General features: G+C 47.7%; 11 protein-coding genes across 11 annotated transcripts; 3 read left to right on the top strand and 8 right to left on the bottom strand.

Annotated features, from left to right (window-relative positions):
* Positions 1-763: 763 nt before the first annotated feature.
* On the top strand, positions 764-1,516 carry FOBCDRAFT_18713 (uncharacterized protein). Its single transcript, XM_031174716.3, has 2 exons — positions 764-998; positions 1,045-1,516. Exons 1-2 carry the CDS (start codon positions 823-825, stop codon positions 1,307-1,309), a joined length of 441 nt encoding a protein of 146 aa, XP_031051501.2. The 5' UTR covers positions 764-822; the 3' UTR covers positions 1,310-1,516.
* Positions 1,029-2,942, bottom strand: FOBCDRAFT_18708 (uncharacterized protein). Its single transcript, XM_031174715.3, has one exon. The coding sequence runs from the start codon at positions 2,913-2,915 to the stop codon at positions 1,407-1,409; it is 1,509 nt and encodes a 502-aa protein (XP_031051500.3). The 5' UTR covers positions 2,916-2,942; the 3' UTR covers positions 1,029-1,406.
* A 493-nt stretch (positions 2,943-3,435) lies between these two features.
* FOBCDRAFT_269970 (uncharacterized protein) lies at positions 3,436-4,626 on the bottom strand (the record flags this gene model as incomplete). The annotated part of the gene is made up of 2 exons (XM_031174714.2): positions 3,436-3,783; positions 4,417-4,626. The coding sequence occupies 2 exons, from the start codon at positions 4,624-4,626 to the stop codon at positions 3,436-3,438; spliced, it is 558 nt and encodes a 185-aa protein (XP_031051499.2).
* A 639-nt stretch (positions 4,627-5,265) lies between these two features.
* On the bottom strand, positions 5,266-5,928 carry FOBCDRAFT_269969 (uncharacterized protein; the record flags this gene model as incomplete). The annotated part of the gene is made up of 1 exon (XM_031174713.2): positions 5,266-5,928. The coding sequence occupies one exon, from the start codon at positions 5,926-5,928 to the stop codon at positions 5,266-5,268; it is 663 nt and encodes a 220-aa protein (XP_031051498.2).
* A 473-nt stretch (positions 5,929-6,401) lies between these two features.
* Positions 6,402-7,596, bottom strand: FOBCDRAFT_289127 (2-nitropropane dioxygenase). The gene is made up of 2 exons (XM_031174712.3): positions 7,139-7,596; positions 6,402-7,092 (listed from the first exon to the last, which is right to left on the bottom strand). Exons 1-2 carry the CDS (start codon positions 7,577-7,579, stop codon positions 6,481-6,483), a joined length of 1,053 nt encoding a protein of 350 aa, XP_031051497.1. The 5' UTR covers positions 7,580-7,596; the 3' UTR covers positions 6,402-6,480.
* A 232-nt stretch (positions 7,597-7,828) lies between these two features.
* Positions 7,829-9,492, bottom strand: FOBCDRAFT_18702 (uncharacterized protein). The gene has a single exon (XM_031174711.3). The coding sequence runs from the start codon at positions 9,290-9,292 to the stop codon at positions 8,018-8,020; it is 1,275 nt and encodes a 424-aa protein (XP_031051496.2). The 5' UTR covers positions 9,293-9,492; the 3' UTR covers positions 7,829-8,017.
* A 303-nt stretch (positions 9,493-9,795) lies between these two features.
* FOBCDRAFT_216228 (uncharacterized protein) lies at positions 9,796-10,668 on the bottom strand. The gene is made up of 4 exons (XM_031174710.3): positions 10,310-10,668; positions 10,224-10,236; positions 10,037-10,176; positions 9,796-9,991 (listed from the first exon to the last, which is right to left on the bottom strand). Exons 1-4 carry the CDS (start codon positions 10,343-10,345, stop codon positions 9,908-9,910), a joined length of 273 nt encoding a protein of 90 aa, XP_031051495.2. The 5' UTR covers positions 10,346-10,668; the 3' UTR covers positions 9,796-9,907.
* Positions 10,669-10,800: 132 nt separating this feature from the next.
* On the top strand, positions 10,801-11,211 carry FOBCDRAFT_269965 (ribosomal protein L38e; the record flags this gene model as incomplete). The annotated part of the gene is made up of 4 exons (XM_031174707.2): positions 10,801-10,830; positions 10,883-10,916; positions 10,982-11,110; positions 11,165-11,211. 4 exons carry the CDS (start codon positions 10,801-10,803, stop codon positions 11,209-11,211), a joined length of 240 nt encoding a protein of 79 aa, XP_031051492.1.
* Positions 11,212-11,363: 152 nt separating this feature from the next.
* Positions 11,364-12,256, bottom strand: FOBCDRAFT_18689 (uncharacterized protein). Its single transcript, XM_031174709.3, has 2 exons — positions 12,233-12,256; positions 11,364-12,176 (listed from the first exon to the last, which is right to left on the bottom strand). The coding sequence occupies exon 2, from the start codon at positions 12,027-12,029 to the stop codon at positions 11,400-11,402; it is 630 nt and encodes a 209-aa protein (XP_031051494.2). The 5' UTR covers positions 12,030-12,176; positions 12,233-12,256; the 3' UTR covers positions 11,364-11,399.
* On the bottom strand, positions 12,230-12,848 carry FOBCDRAFT_289121 (Glyoxalase/Bleomycin resistance protein/Dihydroxybiphenyl dioxygenase; the record flags this gene model as incomplete). The annotated part of the gene is made up of 1 exon (XM_031174708.2): positions 12,230-12,848. The coding sequence occupies one exon, from the start codon at positions 12,846-12,848 to the stop codon at positions 12,429-12,431; it is 420 nt and encodes a 139-aa protein (XP_031051493.1). The 3' UTR covers positions 12,230-12,428.
* A 1,370-nt stretch (positions 12,849-14,218) lies between these two features.
* Positions 14,219-16,175, top strand: FOBCDRAFT_18672 (ribosomal protein S5 domain 2-type protein). Its single transcript, XM_031174703.3, has 2 exons — positions 14,219-14,655; positions 14,709-16,175. The coding sequence occupies exons 1-2, from the start codon at positions 14,413-14,415 to the stop codon at positions 15,990-15,992; spliced, it is 1,527 nt and encodes a 508-aa protein (XP_031051488.2). The 5' UTR covers positions 14,219-14,412; the 3' UTR covers positions 15,993-16,175.

Raw genomic sequence — 16,175 nt, 5'->3', positions numbered from 1 at the left:
TCAGCCCCGAAGTCCATTCTCGACTGCCAAGATCGTCTCACTGATCAACTCTTAAGTCTGTCGTCGGAATCATCAGGAACAATGCTGTTTTTTCTTGCTTAAGCGTTTATCTTTAGTGATGCGACAGTGGATTGAGAGTGATGACCTCAAAGTCAGTGTCTCTGCATCAGAACCCTCCATGTCTTCTTCTTATCTGTGTATCAGCTCTCCGCACATCCCCGTCCAGGTATGCCCGGAGTCATGAAATGCCCACCGGTCAGGTCCCACAATTCCCGGTGCCTACGCCGGTAACAAGGCCGGCGACGTCATGGATGGGCGGAAAAAGATGACAATTGATACCTAACCCTTCGATTCAATTACATTCAAGAACATATTAGCATCTTTCCTCATAACTGGCATAAAGATCCTCGGCCTGGTCCAATCTCACAATGACCTTAATACTGAACCCAGCTCAAACCGTATCATATCATCTCAGCTACCGTTAACAGTCCATCAATACAACCATCCCCAAACCTCCAACCAAACATGGGAAAATTCCAATCCAGCCCCCAAGCCCTTTATCTACATGTCACATGTTTCTATTCCCGCCTCAATCCCAAAACGTCCATCACTCATCAATGACATCCAATAATCGTCAATGGCTACACCTCTCCAGATATTCTGACGCGGGGAAGCTCCTGATACTGTAGCTCACCACGTCATCCCTCCATCATTCAATGCTCTTAGATCATTGACCGAACCCTATTAAATAGCAAAGGTCCCTCAACTACTGAGATCAAATACTGCTTCATAATAATTGCTGTATCAGAAGAACAAGTCAAAATGTCCATGAGATTAATCCTTCGTCCGGTGGTGCGAATCCCACTCCTCCGCCCCCAGATCCGTCTTGCGACTACAAACCCTACGCATGTCCATCCAGATGGTAACCTCGGCGGTCCGGGAGGTCAGCAGCCCCCACCTGCACGCCCTGGCGGTCCGGAAGCTATCACAAGGAACTGGTACAGTCACCCTCACCCTCCTTGTTATCACCACTGACACTCCCAGGATGCCCATCGCTGCTGCTGCAGGTGTAATCGCAGGCGGCGTCTACATCATGCTCCCCGCACGAGGAAAATCCCCTGAGAGAACTCTCGAAAGCGACATGGTAGCCGCCAACTCGACTGCGATTGGATACATCGGTCAACCATCTGGAAAACCAGGCATTGCTTCTCATTACAGGGAGCTTCGAGATGGGAAGGAAGTCGAGTCGATGAAGGAGTTGAGTGGGAGAAAAGGAGGTGGTTCAATGGGTCCTTTCAGAGCGGAATAAATAATGAAAAATGTGTTCATAACGGAGGCGACCTGCCCAGAGTATCAAATTGTCTATCATCGCTCGATGGAGCTGTACATTAATAGTAACACATCGCTTACTTCTGCTCTAGAGGTTCGTCTTTCTTCTTTTGTAGCAGATAATCTCCCCCAAATACCGCTTTGTACACTCCTCTCAATCCCCTTATCGGCCATCCTGTTCGTGCAGTTGACTTCATTAGTTTCTCGTCACCTTCAATATCAACTTTGACTTTATCGTAGACATTCGGTAGATACGACGCTCCGTACTTTGCTCTTAGCGCATCGTACGCTTCTTTGTTGTAATGTGACCAGAATTCATCTTCTGTGTAGTATGCTTGGGCGTATAGCCATTTCTTTCCTCCGCAGTCTTGTACTTTTTGCTCCAAAGCTCGATTATGTCGAATAGCGTCTCGTCGGTTTCCTTGCAGAGGTCCCCATATTCCAAAGTTCATGAGTTCCACGGTTCCAGGTTTTGCGAATTCTGCGTGCAGACCATATCCAGAGTCCGGATCTTCTCGTCGTACTCGTAATGGACATATCCAGAGGGGATAGATTCTGAATTGCTTGTCCAGCCAGTTTTGAAACTCCGGTACACTGTTGTAAGGCACTCCGACATCTTGGACCATGTAATAGTCAAACAGGTTACTCTTGTGGCCAGCAGAGTACATGACGCGAGCTCGTAGGAGAGGATCCAGGATATATCGTGTCAGTCGGTTAAATGGTGTGAGAAAGTAGTCGAAGGCGTATTTGGCGACCCAGAATCCACCTCTGTCATATCGGAACAGATAATCCTTCAATGGGATGTAGTCGGCGACGCAGGTGACAGATCCCATCCGTAACCCATCTCGAACCTTTTCAACATGAAGATAAAACCACTTATCCTTCCGTCGATTCAGTTGCCTTGGCGTAGCACTGGTTGGTATCTCATCCACCATTCGTCCCGCACATACAACAGTCGTATCCTTGGAGTAGACAATCCCATCAACATAATCATTCTCCCATCTCTTACACTCCTCCTTGATAATCTTGACAGACTCAGACGGCCCCCTCGCAAGCCGATACTTGAGCTCAACATACTCCTTCGCCTCCTTCAACTGAACCTCCAGCAACGTAACAACACTGAGTGTTCCGAACGCCGAAGCAGCACCCCAGAAAAGATCCGGCTGTTCCGTTTTAGAAGCACGCGTAACAGTTCCATCCGCGAGAACAATCTCAATCCAATTCACAGTCGCGTCGAAAGCACCGTACCGAAAAGAGCTGCTCTCTCCCGACGTCCCCGAAAAGCCACCTCCAACGGTAATAGCCGGGAACTCCATAACGACCAGCGGAACAAGCCCCAGCGGTAGAGTCGCATCAACGAGGACTTCCATTGAGACATTTGGTTCAACGATCACCGTCTTGGAATCTTTGTTCACTTCGATGACATGGTTGAGCTTGCTTGTGTCGACGGTGTTGTCCACACGCCGGTTTGAGTGCCGTGTGCTGTTAGTTGAGCCATGGTATAGACGGAACGGTTCCTGGCGGGCGTGAAAGTGCTTAACTCTATCCGCCACGCCAGCGACGATGGTTTTATGAGCGTCCATCATGAGATGGAATCGCAGAAATAAAAAAAGAGAGATGCAGGAATCAAAGATAAAAGACTTGGCGAGTCGTTCAGAGTAGTATCGGGTCGGAAATAGCGAGGAATGATCCACAATTCCTTTTCCTTGTGTCGTGCTTGTGCTTGTGCTCGTGCTTACGACCAAGATTTTATGAGTCGATCACTCATGACGCTTGATTCCGACATATCCGAGCATCATGATTGCTTCGAATCAGCAAGACTCGTCTTATTTACATTTACTTGTTACGGTCTGAGGCGCCACGTCAAACACGTCAGCCCTGCTTTGACCATATCGCCAAGTTTTTTATTCTATTCTGGTCGATCTCAATATGACGTTTGTTGTTTCATTGGTTCAGCTTATGATGCATGAATAGGCGCGTTTGCTAGTGGACAAGCAATCCTGGAAATGGCCCCCACAAGACATTGACAACCAAACGCTGTTAATAAACTATCCTAATGACTCTGCAATTCTAGCTTTGATGTGTAACGCTCTGTTGTGTATTCTCCTATCGCTCCGGTGAATGCGAGAAATCATCCAGCCAAGGTAGTTCATAGTCGCTATCATGCTCATCCTCCTCGTCCAGAGTTTCACTTTCCTCGTTCCCATCGTCTTCGACCTCAGCAAAATAATCAAGATCGGCAATGAAGTAATCAAGATCCTTATCAGTAATAGGTCGTTTGTCTTTCCCGTTGATGAAGGGCTCGGGCGTTTCTTCCAACAACTTTTCCAGGACCTTGGCGTTTTCAATTACTCTCCCTTCCAATTTGTCTGTGTATCTCTTTGCCTGTGTTACGATACCAAGATAATCCGTTTCGATGCCATGTAGAGGACCGCACATCGCCCAGAGTCTTTCCTATCCTGCAATAAAACGTGCTTCGATCGTCCATCGGTCAAGATGGCCTTGTATTATACATCTCCGGCAGTTTGAAGGGACCCTGCCATTGGTCTTGGATTGTAAAAGAAAGCCTGTCGGTATTTTTACTTCGCCACCACACAGGGGAACAGCAAGTTCAGAGGTGTGGGCACAGTCGAACATGACACGATGAGTGCACGGTTCGACATCTTGGGCAACATCTCCCTTCTGCTTGCCTTGCTATGGGCAGATGGGTGACATCTCGAACGACTTGAAGTTATCGACGAGTGCATCGTGACACGAGTCTCCAATAACGTGTCCACAGGGAAACAACAAACCAGAATGTCCTTGTATCGGGGCCATGGTTTCGGCATCCTGGCAAGGTCTTCGACAGGCAACACAACGAAAGCGAATACACGCGAATTGCAAAGTCAACAAACTTTTCTTCCCCTCCGTGTCCTTGCACGCATTTTCTCCCTTGCTGTGGAATTTCACTGTGACTTTCCTCAGCCATTCGTATGCACTCGGCCAGTGAAATTGACTGGGGAGACCTAGGTTTTCCTTCGAGATCGCATTGAAGAACAGATCGGGCATGTCTGGGAACAAGAGTTGCCGTATGGCTGATAAGCTCACCATCTCGTCCTCGGCCGACTCGCCATCACTGTGTTGGGCGTCAGTCATCTCATCGTCTTTCGATGTCTCTTCTATCTTTTCCTCTGCCGTAATTTCTTCTGTCGTTTTGTTATCGTTAATTTTTTCGTCGGCCATCTTGTCGTCTATCGATTTGTCGTTGATAACCTCGTTGTGGGCTATGTTCTTATCGGCAACCTCATTGTCGCTCATGGTGATGATATCCTCGATAATCTGTAGGCTTTTATTTGTATGAGTGATATTGGTGTGATGGCTGATGATGATGTTGATGTTGATGTTGAGTCGACGTTGAAAGAGGTCAGTCCGACTGTTATGAATTGCAAGCACCTTCCAGCTGTGATTCACATCCCTAACAAAGGCAAGTTGTGTCAAATACGTCCTTCCTCATTACTATATGGAACGTACGCTGTAATATGATTAGGCAGGTGATGTCTATTCTACGCCTCAAACCTCAGTTTAGCAGGAACCCGGATCTGCACCCAGCAACTATCAGCCGAACGCCTTCTCATTCTTCTCCTGAGGGACATTATGACGATTTATCTCGCTTTCACGCCTTCTCCTTGGTACATCTCCCAGCGCCAAAGTCATCTGATCCAATGAATGGCCTACCCAAGTATATCGCAGCCAACTCAATGGTCTACGCTCCTCAAGCAACGCTTTTTGACCTGCGTTTTTATAGGAGAAGGCCAGGATGGTCTGAATCATAAACACAGTTGCATTCCCCAAACATGATGTGAGCTTTCCGAATCGAGTATCTTCAAACCGAATACCCAGGCGCTCTAGAACATGCTCAAATACTGCGGGTTGTTGAAGGCGTGTCTGAAACTGATTCTACTTCTTCAAGTCCCATATCTGCACATTGAGTTCTGCTAACCACTCCAAAGCAAGCTGCAACAGCGCAGTTTTGACGGGCTCTGGGTCAAAGGTCAGCAAAATGAGCTGTCGAAGACGTCCTTGCTCGACCTCATCTTTCCGTCTGTTCTTTTTTCTCAGCGCTGAATAGACTCGGTATAATCTGTACGCAAGATCTTTCTCCTGAACCCTTCTTGATCGGCCAAAAGCGAACAAATATGGCGACTGGTCTGATTCGTCTTGGTTCTCGAACTCTTCCACTATATAGTGGGGAGGTGTCATGTACTTGAACCAGGACGACCCACGATCTCCAGGCATGACGCCTTTACCACGGTCATACAAGATATCTCGCATGTCGAGATACGCGACTCCGGCCTCGATGATAGGATCTTGTCGATATGACGGCCCATCTATGGATACACTGAGCTCTCTCACGCAAATATGATGGAAATCCAGAGAGATAAGGATGTAATCAGTGTCAGGCATTTTGGCGAACTGGTTCTCTTCGGTATCTAGTGCTGGGAAGACGTTCTCCAAGCAGTTAGTAGAAAGGACACATGATTGGCAAGGGTTATAATCCAACTCTTCGTCAGAAATAGAGGTTTTGTACGAGTAACTCTCCTCGTCACTCGAAGTCGGCATCGTCAGAGCTGCGCTGAAGCAAAGAAGGGTCTCAGGTGAGGCTCGGGTCAGGATTTGAAAGAGTGGCCGGTTTCGATCTCATTGATTTGACTACAGAATATACAGCCGAGCAAACGACCTCTCATTTATATACGTTGATGTTCCTGTACTTCAAAGTACTTTCGTAAGTGAACGGCGACAAATTACGTCTATGAGCCAGGGTCGCACACAGTTTGTCAGTGAACCATGCCACTGTTTGCCCTCAACCACCCAATACCGCACAATTCAGAGCGAAATTCCAGACTTCAATCGTGTCGTAGTATCGGTCATGTGCAGAAGAAGAGATCCTTCCGCTGTGTAGTCTCATTCACCGTGCAAATACAGCTTGGACCTCGAGATTGACTGCACCCGGTTGAGTGAAGGGATTGCCTTGCAAATTACAGGTGAGGGCAGTACAATAAGAGCTTCACATCGATTAATATCTAACAATTCCAATCATATCTAAGCTTATTACTCTTCGTTACCATAGTGTACCCAAACATCACGTAAAGGTCAAGTTCCTCTTTGTGTGATTTACAGTCTCGGGATAGCTGTCAAGTAGGTCCCTCCCAACTTGAGCATATCAACAGCTTCCTTGACCATCTCATCGACAATCTCCCCAGCAGGCTGGATCTTGGTGATGGCTCCAGCAACCTGTCCCATCAAATGTGGCAGATCGAAATCGTTGCCCTGCTCAAAGTCGTACTCAATTGGTACAACACCCTTATCACACAGTTCCTTGATCTTATCTGGCTGCTCATGCCACTTCCTGATGTAATCGTTCGTCTTCATTCTCAATGGTCGTCCAGAGATAACAAGAGTTCGCTGCGTATCTTCGAATCCACATGAAACAACCTCCTTCTTATGTTCCTCACTGCAACTCGCTTCAACAGAGGCTACAAACCGTGTACCTACCCATACGCCTACAGCGCCCTGCATCAATGAGCTCGCAAGACTCCTTCCAGAGGAGATACCTCCGGCTGCAATAACCAACGCTGGCAGACCCTTGAGAAGAGGAGGGTGGTACTTTGAAGCAACGTCTGCGACGGCGGGGATGAGGATGGAGTTTGCAACATCTCCTGTGTGACCTCCTCCTTCACCACCTTGAGCGCAGACCATGTCAACTCCCAGCTCGAGCGCTTTGGTCTTGGATGTGTCAGTGAATAGCAGCCAACTCCGGTCTGTGACTTACTGCATGCTTAGGATGGCCAACCATGTTCATGACCAGGATTCCCTTATCATGAAACCTCTTAATCACTTGAGGTGGCGGTACACCAACAGCACTGACAAACAACTTGGCACCGCTGTCAATGATGATGTCCACCAACTCGTCCAACTTTCCACCAGTGTAATCATGGTTGGTCTTACGCGCATTGCCTCCGATCTGAGGCAGGGCGAGATCAACACCAAAGGGTAGATCAGGTCGCGAGAAATTGGCCTTCATTTCCGCAATGATCTCTCGAAGTTGATCGGGTGTGTATTGGAAACCACCGATTATACCGAGACCGCCAGCATTGGATACAGCTGCTGCAAGACGACCACCAGACACCCTAGCCATACCGGCGAGGATGATGGGGTGCTTGATTCCCAGCAGGGATGTAAGTGGTGTTGTAATTGGGCCTGGAGGTGCCATTTTTTTATATTATGAATGATAATAAAAGACGATGGTTTGCCAACAGATCAAGTATAAGAATACAATACAGCTGGATATTGGCCCTCGGCTCTTACATATCTGTGGGGATCGGCTCTTTTAAGCATCATCAACCGATCTACCGATTTGCGGGGGAAGCTTCATCCAAAGTCCGAGGCATTACCGCATTAGGCTACCAATTCGCGTATCTCATGTGCCTCTGAAAGCGCTCTGAACCCTTTCTGCATAAAATGCCGACACCGGTGATGCATTGTATTTGTGCATGTTATATTCGCTGAATCTATGAAGTTATCCCGCCTCATTCCCGTTTCATCGTTGGCTCAAATTCCATACTTGGCTCAATGTTGGTATCATACATGAAATATCCGTGACTCGCTATCATCCATCATTAGGTAGTATTACAGAGAGCGAAAGTCCTCGTCATTGGAAATGCGGTAAGCGCGCTGGAACGAAATCTGTCTTCTCTGGTGATTTTGTGCCATCGGGTTGTGAACTGTTTGGCGCTTCATCTTGTGTGGCGGGCTTGTCTTCGACTTCTTCGACGTGGTGGTAGGCGGCTTTTGAAGGCGATGCTTGATACACATCATCCTCTGCAACCTCTGGTTTTGATTCGGAGATTGATTTGGGGTCAGATCTTGGTGCGAGACCTTTTTCTGCCGCGAGTTGCGCTGCTGCTTGCTTCTTCCTCTCGACATCCTCGTCTTGTTCTTTTCGTAGCAGATGCTCTTCTTGTTCCAGGTCATGTAGAGTCGGTCCCTCAACATCTGGCGTTACAGAAAACGAATTTGATCGCTGCTCCATTCGGTAGTCGTCCTTGGAAGAAATTGACCCCAACGTCGTCCGCGATACTGTTCTCGACCCTGCCAAACCACTAGCTGGTCTTTTACCCTTACTGCTTGTTCTCCCACTTCTTCCGCTTCGATCATCCTTTCTAACCATGTCGTATGTTACCTCATCATCGAGTGGGATTGCATCTTCTTCACCTTCGCCATCGCTTGGGAATAAATCGCCCCGTGATCGATAAGAATCTGATGTATCGCCCGACCCTGTCGTCCCGCTGCGCTTTCTAGTCACTGTTAGGTCAAAGTCGTCATCGTCAGAATGTAGTAGTGGTTCATTTTCTCCTTCGCCATGTCGTCGTGGATGGTCTTGTAGATCTGCCGCACTAGGTTTGTATCGTAGAGTACCGCCCATCTTCCATGGTAGTTTGCTGAGGAAACCGATCGGTTGTGTACTAGGAATTACAGTCGGGTCATCATCCATACTTGGTTTTCGTCTTCGGTCTCGGGTTCCATAGCTCATACCGCGTTTCCTGCGCGGTTGTTCAGTTTCTCCCCCAGTATGCCTTCGCTGAGTGCCAGTCCCAGCCAACAATCGATCCCAGTCTTCATTACCCCATGTGCCAAACAGACCATTCTGCTCTTCCTCATACCAGTCATCATAAAAGTCGAAGCTGTACTCTGCTCTACTATGCGACAGCTCTCGTTCTCTGCGCTTTCGTAGACGTTCCTCAGGGTCACCTAGACATACTGTCGTACACTGTTCAATAGAGTGCGCGATGGATGAAAAGCATGGGTTGATATAATTATGTTGAAAGGTCCAGATTCCTGCTGCCGCATTCTCGGTTATGGTCTCGGTATCGTGGGCAATTTGGTTCCAGCGTTGGCGCAGTCGGGGGTCCTCGAGGAATGCCATTGTGAAGATAGTGGATATGACGTCGCAACATGGAAGCGCCGAGGTCGCAATGTTTCAGAAGATGTAAGAGGATTCAGAAGAGCAGATGATTAATTTGGGTGTGAGTCAATTAGTAGACATGATCGCAAAAGGTGAGGAGTTCACGATCAGCCATCAGAAGAATAATCTCGTGAGTGACAGGCTATGATTGAAGATCAGAGTTGATTGCAACTGTAAGACAGCGGTTGTTGTGGCACGTGCAGCGAGGTGAGACGATTAACAGTTGGGCTTGTTGGGTGGTTGGTTGAGTGGAGGTACTTTGAAACGTGGTTGTCTGGTGGCTGACCATCAAGTACTGGATCCACTGGGCTTGACTTTCGATATCTATGATACTCCAATGCTGTAATTCGACGAATCTCTTGACATGACGAACCTTATTATTTTTGGTGAGAGATGGCGAGGCGAAATCTTGTCAAGTTGTCCAAGCTTACACTCTATTTCGATTTGACGTTACATTTGTTAGACGAGGTAAGAAAATATTCGTATTGAGCTACGAGCAGTCTGCAGGTGGTATCAGGCAACGCAAGAAACAGTGATGTAGTACTAAACAGTCCAATGATCTCAAGTTGTGGTATCCTACTTCCTTGGGATACGCATATTTGCTATCACTCTTTCGATAAGCTCTTCCTTGGTGGCCTTTGGGTCGGGATGTAGATTTCTCTGCTTCTGTTAGCCTACGTCAACGGCTGTGAGTGATTCGCTTGCCTTGTTCAACCACAATTGGCATTCTTCCTTTGTCCATGTTTTTGGATCACCAGTAGGATCTGGCTGAGGTGGGAAAACACCCTGACCATCGTTTCCCCAGATTGTGTATGCCGCTGCCATAGAAACAACACCTCCAAAGACTGGGCATATCAGTATGTGGCTTACCCTGCAGATAACAGATACTTACAGAGGACGACGTTCTGAGAAGTGTTAGTGTGTTTGAGCTTGGCTGATCGATAGATACTAATCAATCAATAGATTGTCTGCTCTTACCTTGGACTTCATAAAGTTATCAAGCCGGGTCGACATGTTGACGACTTTCGTTTAGAGACACTGACGTTATCAACAAGTTTGGCAATCAGTAGATGTACACCTATTCCGGAGCAACAAGTGTTGTAGGGCGAGAAGGTCTAGTGAACAACAAAAATAATGCGGTTACAATGATAATAAGCACCTTAAGTATAAGTGTTAAGTTTCATAAGGTATTCACAATCACAATGAAAGGTGGCCATTTCAAGATTCCTGCCTGTTGCCTCATGGCCTCGTCTCATCGTCGTCTGCGCCACGTATTCTTACGCCACATCTCGGTGGATCGGCGACCAACTCTCCCGGACCAGTCCAACAAACGACAGTGGTCCGTGCACTACAAGGCCCCGCGAAAAGCAGCGCACAAAATTAATTCCTTCCCAAATTCATATCGAAATCGTCAACCCGTGCCTTTGACAAGTTTCCGTTCAACCCATCCACCTTGAACTACCGCCAAGATGCCTCAAGAGGTCGCCGATATCAAGAAGGTATGAGATACGAATTACAACGGAAGAAACGAAATACTGACTTAATTACCAGTTCATCGAGATCTGCCGTCGGAAGGACGCCTCCTGTACGTTTTGACGAAGAAAAACCTCCACGAAAAACGCAATTCGATTCTAACAATTATCCCAACAGCCGCGCGGATCAAGAAGAGCAAGCAGACCAACAACATCAAGTTCAAGGTCCGCTGCCAGAAGCACCTCTACACCTTGGTTCTCAAGGACACCGACAAGGCCGAGAAGCTCAAGCAGAGCCTTCCCCCCAGTATGATCCTCCGCCAGGACGCACGATGATACAAACCACTGACCCAGCACACAGACCTGCAACTCACCGATGTCTCCAAGAAGGCCAAGAAGTCTGCTTAAGAAGGTGGTTGAATAAAGGGTTTACTCTGGGTGTGGGAGGATTTCACAGGCACGAATGGGCGTCTCGGGATACCTTGCATTTCATCATGTGCTCTGAAAGGAGGATACTCGGATGAGTCCAAAAAAAATAAAAGAACGATTCGAGTCACAAGATACTGGGTTTTTTTGCGTGACGAGTGTTGAATTGGCTAATGCAGAAAAGGCTTGTGCTCGAAGCGGGAGACTTTGGTAGCTTCGAACCTCACAGCTATACCGGACTCGATCACGTCTTCGAAACCTGGGGATGCGATTATCACCATGATTGAATCGTCGCCTTCTATCCTCCATCCTGCCCACATTCTTTGACCTGGTAGTGTTGCGGATTGGGTCTCGATGGAACGAAATTCTTTTTCGAGAGATGCTTTTTCTTCGGGCTTCACTGATATCTTCCAGACCTTGACGGATCCTCTTGACAGAATGTCTCCTCGGAATTCATTTTCTCCAGCTGGCCCCAGATGATACAAGGCCACGGCGTCCTTGTCTTGACTGATGAATTCTTTGAGCTCTTGCATTAGAGAGATGTTCTCTTGACTTTGGATCCATTCGTTGTGACCACCCACAGATTCCCACGGTGCTGTGAGAAATAGGTACGGCGCTTCGCCATCGGTGATCCAAATGTCCGTGGTGTAATTATAAGGCTTTCCCTCAAGGAGATTGGGTTGGTGCTCCCTGATCCATTGAGCTTGTATTTGCTGGGTCTCCTTGAGGATGTTTCGTAGCTTATCCTCATCGTAACCTGGCTTTAGCTGGATGGAGGCTGTTTCAACGATAACGGCCATTTTATCGACAAAAGACTTGAATTGCTCAATTGACAAAAGTCTAGATGCCCTTTACCCTTCACGATGAAGCTGAATAAATAATCAGTCAATCAGGCATCTTTGACGACGTTGATGCGGGGTTCAGTCGATGATGCGCCATTGAGTTGCCTGGGAAGGATCACAGTCAGCAACGTACTGTAGTCGTCAGCCATCGGGTTGAATACTGGTCGTAGTCCAAGGAGATTTCCGTTCATTTGATATAGCCATCGTGTCAACCCTTTGTCCCAAATCCTTCATCATAGAATCTCATAGTACTCTTACAATATCCTCAAAATGTTAGCCTCAATCTTGAGACTGTCAACCAAGTCATTGCCGACAACGACATGCGTGCAGCCTTGACATATGGATGGATGCCTCGAATTATTCCGTGCCTGGATTGCCGCCCTCTAGAAACTTGAAGAATGTCAACTTATTCCCATCAGGGTCTTTGATAGCGAACTGCCGAAAACCCCACGGCTTATCTTCAATCGCTTCTTCAATTACATCGCTTCTCTGACCCTTGACAGTATCATGCAGCATGTCCAACTGCTCTGTACCCAATGCGATATATACCGACCCTGGTTTGACATCACCATCAGGTTTGAAGAAGTAGATATTGGCTGCTGCTTTATCCCCTGCAAAGATCGAGCAAAAAGTATAATCTGAAGACGGCCCGTCCTCTGGCTTTACCCCGCCCAATTCGAATCCAAGAAAGTCGACATAGAAATCAAGAGTTCTCTGTATCGATTTTGATTCGAACGTTGGAATGATTTTCCACGCTGAAGCGATTGGCGCCGTCATGTTGTGTCTGTTCAATATAGTATTCGTATAAAAGAGATGCGAATACGAAAGTGTTTCAATGCATTTAGCAGCCAAGAGGAGCGTTATGTATGCGACAATTGATGCACTCTTTGTTGTCCAGTAACAGGCTACAGCTTCTCCAAGTACGGATACGGCCACACCAATGAGTTATAGCTGCAGGCACCAGGATGGATATTTTCCCGCCTGTCGTCATATTTTAGCTTCGCCTCGACGACGTAACTGCAAGCCTCCAAGTTCCAACGACTCCAAATGTTCTGTTGCTCGGCAGATATTCGAGGCTGGCTCAAAGTCTCATAACCTGATTTACAGAGAACCGCCCAGCCAACCTCTTCGGGTGCATCGATCAACAGCTGAACCATACGGCTTATCCGACACGCAGGGTCACACGGTTGGGTTGCTGTTGTATTGTTCGTTGCTATCGTCATCATCATCAATCACGCGGCGACAAATGCCCATGCTTGTCTCTTCTGCATCTCTTCTGCATCTCTTCTTCAACTGATAGGCATTTCTGATTCTGAAACCTTGAAATACCCGGTCCTCGCCGGAAAACTCGGTTCATATACTTTTGCTTGTTCGATTTCCCACTCTCGGTTGTTGCATCGACAAATCGCGGGAGACGGGACGTCTAAGTCGTGGTGGGCTCAGCTCAGTCTCCAGATAAACCTAAGCCCAGCTGGAGACTCGACTTTAGCGCTAGACCGCCTATTTTGAGTTCTTCCAATTGGAGGCCTATCATTACACATTCAGTTCAACAACAGAGGACAGGTGTTGTGAGCTGTTGGCAACGTCTTGTAGGCATCTCATATCAACTCATCTCGAATTTGAAGACGAGATAATAACGGTAGCACCTAGATTGTAACCCAAGTCCCTTAGCCCGTCTCGTTAAAGCAGTTAGTTCCACCTCATCTTGTTGATCGTTGGTAACTGTCATCTGCACCATCGAGGCACTCACATCCGGAACCTTTCCTATTTCGGTTGACGGGCGTTTCCCTTCATCGTCCTGCTCGTGCACTTTTCCATGGAAACAAGTGTGAGGTGTGTCAGAAGGCAGGTACACTGATCTAGGGACAGAGGTGGAAAGTGCGGGGGACTCAATTACCCATTACGCCAACAATTCCCAGAGGTGCATCAACCTACGTCTAGACTTTAGCTAACACTTCTTCTGTGACGCTACTATCCCTTTCATTATCGTCTTTGACTTGCATTGCATTGTTGGGAGTCAAAGGTCCTTCCGTTGTTGCCCGCTTCCTAACTATTTTAACTTATCACACCCCCGCTCTCGAATTTAAAGAAGCTACTTTCCACCCCCTGACGATGGTCAAGAAAGGCAACCACTAATTTACCGAATTAAGCAACTTTCCTCCTTCATTTTATACTTTTCTTTCTACCGTTAAATTCAATTATCTTCATACAATCTTTTACTCCTATTTCTCGCTATTCACTTTCTACGAAACATACCGCAGGCAATCATCACGACAGGGGGCAGATCACGTAGTTGGAGACAATATCAACACCAAACAACACGCGCGACACAATCACCTCCATGCCGTCTGTGACCCCAGTCATGGTAAACGGGCTCAATGGGAGCCATGCCAATGGCAACGGCAATAGTCACGGCCCTGCCTCTGATTCCGGCTCCGAAACATCTGGCGACTCCAGCAATGGCAGTGTCCGTCGTCGCATGAAGTTGAATCGCAAAATGTCTAGCCCCATGGCACCTCCTTTCATGGTATCAGCACCAGGAAAGGTCATTGTTTTTGGGGAACACTCCGTTGTCCATGGAAAGGTAAGTCGGTTCCATCTTATCGCCAATTGCATGCTTACATGATTGGCGCATAGGCAGCCATTGCCGCAGCCATCTCACTGCGGTCCTACCTTCACGTCACCACTCTCTCCAAGTCGAAACGTACCGTCTCGCTCCGATTCGCTGATATCGATCTCGTTCATACCTGGAACATCGACGACCTGCCATGGGACGCTTTCCAACAACCCTCCAAGAAGAAGTCATACTACTCTCTCGTAACAGAACTCGACCCTGATCTTGTTGCGGCCATCCAACCACACATCGAAGTTGTCTCACCCAACCACCCAGAGGAGATTCGGAGAGTTCATCATAGCTCTGTCTCAGCTTTCCTCTACCTCTTCCTATCGTTAGGATCGCCATCCTTCCCCCCATGTCTATACACTCTCCGGTCAACAATACCAATTGGTGCTGGTTTGGGCAGCAGCGCGTCAGTTTCAGTATGCCTTTCAGCTGCACTTCTGCTTCAACTACGGACACTATCAGGCCCTCACCCAGATCAACCTTCGGAGGAAGCACGACTTCAAGTCGAACGAATCAACAGATGGGCATTTGTGTCAGAAATGTGTATTCACGGAAACCCTTCTGGCGTGGATAATACGGTTGCGACGCAAGGTAAGGCCGTGGTGTTTCAACGGACAGATTACTCCAAACCACCGACGGTTCGACCATTGTGGGATTTCCCTGAACTGCCTCTGTTGTTGGTGGACACCCGGCAATCCAAGTCTACCGCACACGAGGTTGGCAAGGTCGCAAAGCTCAAACAAACCCATCCTAAGCTTGTTGGCACGATCTTGGATGCGATGGACAAGGTCACGGATGCCGCTTCTGAGCTTATTCACAACACTTCTTTTGACAGCAATTCGGAGACGGACCTTAGCAAGGTGGGCGAGCTGATGACCATCAATCATGGCCTATTAGTATCACTAGGTGTTTCTCATCCACGTTTGGAACGAGTGCGAGAACTCGTCGACCATGAGGGTATTGGCTGGACAAAGTTAACTGGCGCTGGCGGTGGTGGATGTTCAATCACTCTTTTACGACCCGGTGTACCCACAGATAAGCTGCAAAAGCTCGAAGGACAACTAGAGTCTGAGAATTACGCCAAATTCGAGACGACCCTTGGTGGCGACGGTATTGGCGTCCTTTGGCCAGCTGTCTTGAAGAACGGTACAGAGGAGGATGACGAGGGCGGTATGGAGATTGATCTTGAGAAGTTCTTAGAAGCTGAAGGCACTGAGGGTGTCGAAAAGCTCGTCGGAGTACATGGCGATACTGGGGAAAGAGAGGGATGGAAGTTCTGGCGAGTTGAAAGCCAATAAATCACTAATAAGACAGAACACGCTCAAGCTGTTGAGCATTTACTCCGATTTACACCATCTGGTAAGCCATGCGAGGTCAAACATGACTAGGACTTGAAGAAGCGGTGGAAAAGGCCTGTTTGGTGGGAGTTTTTGGCATATATATGATTATAATCTAGTAATGCGACATGTTCTTTCTATTCA

Source organism: Fusarium oxysporum, chromosome II (genome assembly GCF_013085055.1).
Source record: "Fusarium oxysporum Fo47 chromosome II, complete sequence".
NCBI lineage: Eukaryota > Fungi > Ascomycota > Sordariomycetes > Hypocreales > Nectriaceae > Fusarium > Fusarium oxysporum.
The sequence above is the reverse complement of the archived record's forward strand: the minus strand, read 5'-3'. Positions and strand labels throughout refer to the sequence as shown.

Bases quoted from the DNA above. Each gene is read 5' to 3' on its own strand.
- FOBCDRAFT_18713 (XM_031174716.3), top strand. From the start codon at position 823: ATGTCCATGAGATTAATCCTTCGTCCGGTGGTGCGAATCCCACTCCTC. The intron at 999-1,044 runs GTACAGTCACCC...TGACACTCCCAG, and splicing joins GAAGCTATCACAAGGAACTG to GATGCCCATCGCTGCTGCTG.
- FOBCDRAFT_18672 (XM_031174703.3), top strand. From the start codon at position 14,413: ATGCCGTCTGTGACCCCAGTCATGGTAAACGGGCTCAATGGGAGCCAT. The intron at 14,656-14,708 runs GTAAGTCGGTTC...ATTGGCGCATAG, and splicing joins ACTCCGTTGTCCATGGAAAG to GCAGCCATTGCCGCAGCCAT.
- FOBCDRAFT_18708 (XM_031174715.3), bottom strand. From the start codon at position 2,915: ATGATGGACGCTCATAAAACCATCGTCGCTGGCGTGGCGGATAGAGTT.
- FOBCDRAFT_18689 (XM_031174709.3), bottom strand. From the start codon at position 12,029: ATGGCCGTTATCGTTGAAACAGCCTCCATCCAGCTAAAGCCAGGTTAC.
- FOBCDRAFT_18702 (XM_031174711.3), bottom strand. From the start codon at position 9,292: ATGGCATTCCTCGAGGACCCCCGACTGCGCCAACGCTGGAACCAAATT.
- FOBCDRAFT_289127 (XM_031174712.3), bottom strand. From the start codon at position 7,579: ATGGCACCTCCAGGCCCAATTACAACACCACTTACATCCCTGCTGGGA. The intron at 7,093-7,138 runs GTAAGTCACAGA...GACACATCCAAG, and splicing joins TTGGCCATCCTAAGCATGCA to ACCAAAGCGCTCGAGCTGGG.
- FOBCDRAFT_216228 (XM_031174710.3), bottom strand. From the start codon at position 10,345: ATGTCGACCCGGCTTGATAACTTTATGAAGTCCAAG. The intron at 9,992-10,036 runs GCAAGCGAATCA...TAACAGAAGCAG, and splicing joins GCCAATTGTGGTTGAACAAG to AGAAATCTACATCCCGACCC.